Source organism: Lathyrus oleraceus, chromosome 3, assembly GCF_024323335.1.
Source record: "Lathyrus oleraceus cultivar Zhongwan6 chromosome 3, CAAS_Psat_ZW6_1.0, whole genome shotgun sequence".
Lineage (NCBI taxonomy): Eukaryota > Viridiplantae > Streptophyta > Magnoliopsida > Fabales > Fabaceae > Lathyrus > Lathyrus oleraceus.
In genome coordinates this window covers 245,664,380-245,670,217 of record NC_066581.1, presented here as the reverse complement: position 1 = coordinate 245,670,217, position 5,838 = coordinate 245,664,380, and the positions used below count along the sequence as shown (strand labels likewise).

Below are 5,838 nucleotides of genomic sequence, written 5' to 3'. Positions count from 1 at the left end.
CTACCAACAACATGTTCAATATTAAACAAAGATTCTTTAAAATTAACATCAAAAGTAAAACGATATAAACCATCAACTAAAATAACAGAACCATAATAGTCTGAATTTTTAAATAAAGAAAATACACTGTTTCCAATCCTAAAATTAAAATTCAATCCATCCAACTTTGCAACAGAAACTAAATTCCTAACACATCCAAGTACATAAAGACAACTTTTCAAATCTATATGATAACCGGTATCCAACATTATTCTATACATCCCAATTCCCTATATTCATGCCTTTACAACTCCACAACCATTTTTGTTTAAGTTTTTTAAATGTCTTTCCTTTACAACTCCAGAACCATTTTTCAAATTTACCACTATCAATTGTTTGATTATAACATTTTTGTCTTAACAATTTAACTCATTTTCTTCCATTTGATTATCAATTATACGCCCATAACCTAAACCACTCGATCACTCAGGCCAGTGCACGGGTAAATAAATAGTGAGATTTAGAATAAATGATATTAAATGAAATATATGACAATATAATTGTTAAATACATAAGTAAAAATCATATTGTATTAAAATGTGGTACGATAGAAACAACAACATATAATTATTTTATGATAACAAAAATTTCCTTATGATTCTTTATTTTTTATTTTGTTAATTAGTTATGTGAATTGTATAATTATAAATTTGTTATTAGTTAAATAAATTTCAATATAAGTAATATATCATGATATAAAATTGAAAGAGTAAAAGAGTGGAAACTTTAAAATATAAAAAAATAGAATATATTATAATATAATAAAATGATAAGATTATAAAATATCAAAAATCTAGAGTAAATAATATAAAATAAAATCTATGCTCATATGATTCTTAAATATACAAATAAAAATATACTAGACAAAAAAACATAACTAATGTATCAATTAAATAATATTAAATTATTCTCTAACAAAAATAATATTTATATATGAGAAGTTGATTCAAAAAGTTTATATGCAAAAAAATATTATTATTATAAACGTGAATAATTTTATTACTGATTTAAATATTAAATAATAAAAATTTATCAGTTATTATTTTTAAATATGGAAAAAAATTAAAGGAACTTAAAAAAAATTGAGTATATAATTTAAGATTGTATTTTTTTATATAAAATAATTATCTTATTTATTAAAAAAACTAAAACAACTTATTTATCTAATAAAAGTTTTAATAATTTTTATTTTTAATTATATTATTCGTGATATTATTGTTTATATTTCATCTTTTTATATATATATATATATATATATATATATATATTACTATTTTAATTTAAATTTATTAATATTTTTAACTTATTTTTTTAATTTAAGTTAAAATCTGCAAATAAATACGCGTCCAAAATTGTATTCCGTTCTAATTTTATATACAAAGAAAACTAATTAATTTTGATTTCAAGGTATCATGATTTATATTTTCCTTGTTAGACCATATCATGGTAGTTATACTATTGAACTAATTTTGACATGTTCTTTGCTAAAAATTCACACATGTCTAAAAATTGTTCTTCGTCGATTGGTATTTAATAAAATTTGTGTTTGTAGATTAATATATCGTTGAATGTAGGTTGAAATGTAGCACATATTAAAAAATTCTACTCTCTATTGTTTGCTTTAATAAGGCAGACATTGAAGTTTATATTGTTTATTTATTCACAAAAAAGTTATAGTAATATAAATTTTATTCCAGATTTGTTTTAGGTCCTATGAAGATTGATTCTAAAATAAAGAAGAACATAATTTAAAAAAAAAATCATTAAAGAAAATATCATAAGTCATTGGAAAGCAAATAAATAAATAAAAACTATCCATTTCATGTTTAAAATGATTTTTTTCAATAGTGACATGACATTTTTTCTCCCTCACAAAACAATACCCTCGTGTGGCTGTTATCATTTTGTAATCAATTACTATTAGCACCTCCCATGGCTGTGGTATAGCATAGCTTAGTACACCTCTACTCGAGTCCTTCAAAATGACAATGCAATCGCAACTTCTGGTGGGACCCATCTCCATCGCTTCCCATGCTACCGCCGTTGATTCTACTTACCTCTCCGCCGCCCCTCGCCGCCGTAGACATCTACTAATCTCAGCGTCCTCCTCTTCAGCTCCGGCATTCAACGGCGGTGGCGACCACTACACCGTACTCGGTGTCGCCCGTTCCGCCGATGTTGTTGATATCAAACGTGCTTATCGCAACCTCGCCCTTAAGGTATTAGAATTCTTCTCCTGATTTTTCATTTTGGATGAGGTAATTGTAATTTTATTTTTTTGGAACTGTTTTCAACATTCTCTTGCTCGATTTGATTTTGTGTTTTGATTAGAATATATGTTGTAATATGCCGTGAACTTTCAACTTGTTTTTAGCGCCATGATTACCGATTCAATGTAAAAAATTAACAAGTTTAGGGAACTTGAGTTTTACGTGTATTTTGATTAATTCTTTTGCTAGTGATTATGGTTTAATTTTGTTAAAATTTTTCTATAATCTTGAGTGTTCTCGACTCTGAATTTGAACTCATTATCATTAAGTCTGTTGTTAGTTAACATAGTGAGATATGGTTGGTAGATAACCTAATAAGCTAACCTGATTCGTATTAGAGATGTTAATAGGTCTTGAATTAATCTCTGTATATTCAAGAATTAGCCTCTAGCTGTTGATTGGGGATACTTGAGTTCACCCAAAAACTTATGGTTCTTGTCAGAGCCGTCTCAAAGTTTTTGGAGGTTCTGTTTATGTTAGCCCGCATTTTAACTTCGGAAAACAAATAGAGGCTCTATTTAAGCATGATTTAACCGTCTGTTACAACATTTTATGAGGCTTTATTTAACCACAGTTTAACCGTGATAAATTTTGAACCCTGTATGGTAGCCCGCCTTGCATGCCCTCAAAGACGGTCCAGGTTGTTGTTGGAGAATAATTTTTGCTTATGTTGGAATGAAGTAGCATTTCATCCTATGATTAGCATTTTTGTTACTCCTTTTGCCTAAATAACTGGAATGTGACCTAGATTTTCTTCTGCTTTATGACTTTTGATTTGTAGTTAAAACTCATTATTACATTTAAGTCTTTGCTGCATTTCATCGATTCACAATAAAACAATCCGAGCTGTTCCGAAACCAGACTTTATAATCTATGCAAACTAGATAGCATAATATGGTTTAGTTACTTGAATTGTTATAAGAAAACGGATGATGTTGGGGTTTGGCTAACTTAACCTTTTTACATTTAAACCTAGACTTTATCATTTGGCTGCGGCGTCATCCATTTTATTTTAGGAGGGTACGGATACCAATACCAGATACAACATTAAAAAGGTATGATTTCCGGCAATAAGCCAAAACATCACAATAAAAGTTTAAATATTCAAAATCTATGTTAAGTTACAATAGCCAAAATAAAAAAATATAGGAATAACTTTGTAGTAATATATGAGAAAACCATAAAGTTCGCTCAAAACAGAATTATGAGGAAAAAATACCATGAGTACGGTATGTATACTACTTACCTGGTACGGGTACTTCACCATTCTGTTTGAATTTGAAGTCTTTCAATGTAAAATATGAAGAAAAAATGGCTGTCATTAATGGTTTTCAGTGTTGCGCACTGGCCAACCAAACAATGTCAGATCTGCTAAAGGAACTATGAAGATGATCAATCAAATTGATGCACGCCTAAGCTACATTCTCCACGACTCTCTCAGATGGCGAAGATTCTTGCTTGAATGTGAAAAAAAAAGAGCAAACCAATTTATATCAATCACCACAAACCCAAGCACAAGTCATGTTTAGATTAGTGACTGGTCACCCTTTTCATTGATGCTGTTAATGTATGTACATTTTGAATTTTCACGTTTAATTTTTGGATTCTCTGCTTTTTTAAAATATATTTGTCAGGAAGAAAGTATCTTTGAATTTGGTTGTCTTCTTTAAATGTTAAATCTCTAATTTATCCCCGAACATAAATTTTACGACTATTATTTTTCTGTGAGTGCAGTATCATCCTGATGTTAGCAAGGATTCACATGCTTCTGATTTGTTCAAGAATATCCGTCATGCTTATGAAGTAAGCAACCATTATTCAACTCTTGCTTTAAAGAAATAATTGTCTCATGATAGGGATTGAATTTCGTTTTTGTGGAGTAAGAGAAAAGTTTTACATTCTTTTTTGTGTAGACCTTACTGTTATTTTACAGTTTTGCTGGTTCGTTGATTATGTTCTTGAATATAGAGGCGGAATATATAAGGAAAAAGGGGTATATTGTAATAAAGAGTGTGGTAAGGATATATTGTAAATAAAGAGTGGGGTAAGTTGCTTAGTAGTATTAATATTAGACAGGGAGGTGAGTGAATTGTGATGGTTATGTAAAATAATTGAATGAACCATAATGGTTAGACTAAGAGAGAGTTTTCTCCATCTACGGGGAGCTTGGCTCTGAGATAGATTGGTGATACATTCTCTTCTATTGAATACATACTATTTTCTGTAGTTCTCTTTTTTTTTTTTATAATTAATATTCTGAATTTCGGGTTCCCATCATATACTTACCAATGTTGTTCTACCATCAGTTAAGTTTTCAAATTGAAAATAAATCTGTTATGAAATTCAAACTTATTTTTTCCCCTAATTTATTGCTATCATGAACTACTACTGAATCATCTTATGAACTCACCAGAATTTTGACTACATTAAAAGTGTTGCTTTTATAGTGTCCTTTAGAGTCCGTGTACATTTGCAAATACATTCATGATGATACATATTTATTTACCCTTAAACAGGTACTATCAAATGAAACAACTAGAATTCAGTATGATCGGGAACTTCAATCCAGTCACAAGCCTTACCAAAATAAATGGAGTTACGGCACTGAATTTGAAGATGATGAGGTAAGAAGCTATAGGCGGGCTTACACAAAGAAGAAAATGCATAGTGAAAGATACTGGGAATATTACAATGTCAACGAGGATTACTACAGCAGCGAAGCAGACGAGGAGGAAGATGAAGGAAATTCAAACGAAGAAAGGGGTTCATTTATTGAAGTTCTTAGATCAGCATTCTTGTCATTATTATTATTCCAGACATTAGGAGCTCGGATCTCCCTTACATTTAGCAGTCTGACAGCAGTATTTGATAACAAATTAGATGCTGGATATAAAGTTGGTTATGTAATAGCATGGATTTTGGGTGGAAGGGGTGGCATAATGTTAACATTGTTCTTGTCATTTTTAAGTTGGATTTTTGGGAAAACCAGTAGTAGTGTGGTTGCATTGTTCATGGTAGCCATGTGGGTTGGCTCTTCCCTTGCAAGTTACGCACCAGTTCCTCAAGGTGCGCTGTTAACGCTTATCTACATGTCCATTAAGCTGCAATCTCATCAAATATAAAGATTCCCCTCTGCTAGCATTTCTCTCTTATGAATCTGTATGATGTCAATGTTCTTTTTTAGTGAATGTGTTTGTAAATTATTATATATTCCAGTAAATAAATGTATGTAAATTTAAGCCATTTCTCAGACTATGCATCTTCTAGATATGTTGTGTGCCTTAATTGCATTGAAGAGACTGGTTCTTGAAAATGAGACATAAAAGACATAAAATTCTGATATTTACAAATTTTCCATGACATGCATTGGTGATGAAAATAAATAAAAGAATTACAAGTTTTGCAATTTATGAAATCTTAAGAGCTCTGTAGTTGGACATGATCATTTGCAGGCTTCAAATGTTTCCAAAGATACCTTCCACTGGCCATATCAACGAGTACACATAATCCATTCTTGATCATCTGAAAT

The 5,838-nt window shown here is 30.0% G+C and overlaps 1 protein-coding gene across 1 annotated transcript; it reads left to right on the top strand.

The window, feature by feature from the left end:
* Positions 1-1,879: 1,879 nt before the first annotated feature.
* LOC127126646 (uncharacterized J domain-containing protein C63.13) lies at positions 1,880-5,552 on the top strand. Its single transcript, XM_051055607.1, has 3 exons — positions 1,880-2,258; positions 4,044-4,112; positions 4,826-5,552. The coding sequence occupies exons 1-3, from the start codon at positions 2,022-2,024 to the stop codon at positions 5,429-5,431; spliced, it is 912 nt and encodes a 303-aa protein (XP_050911564.1). The 5' UTR covers positions 1,880-2,021; the 3' UTR covers positions 5,432-5,552.
* The last annotated feature ends 286 nt before the right edge of the window (positions 5,553-5,838 follow it).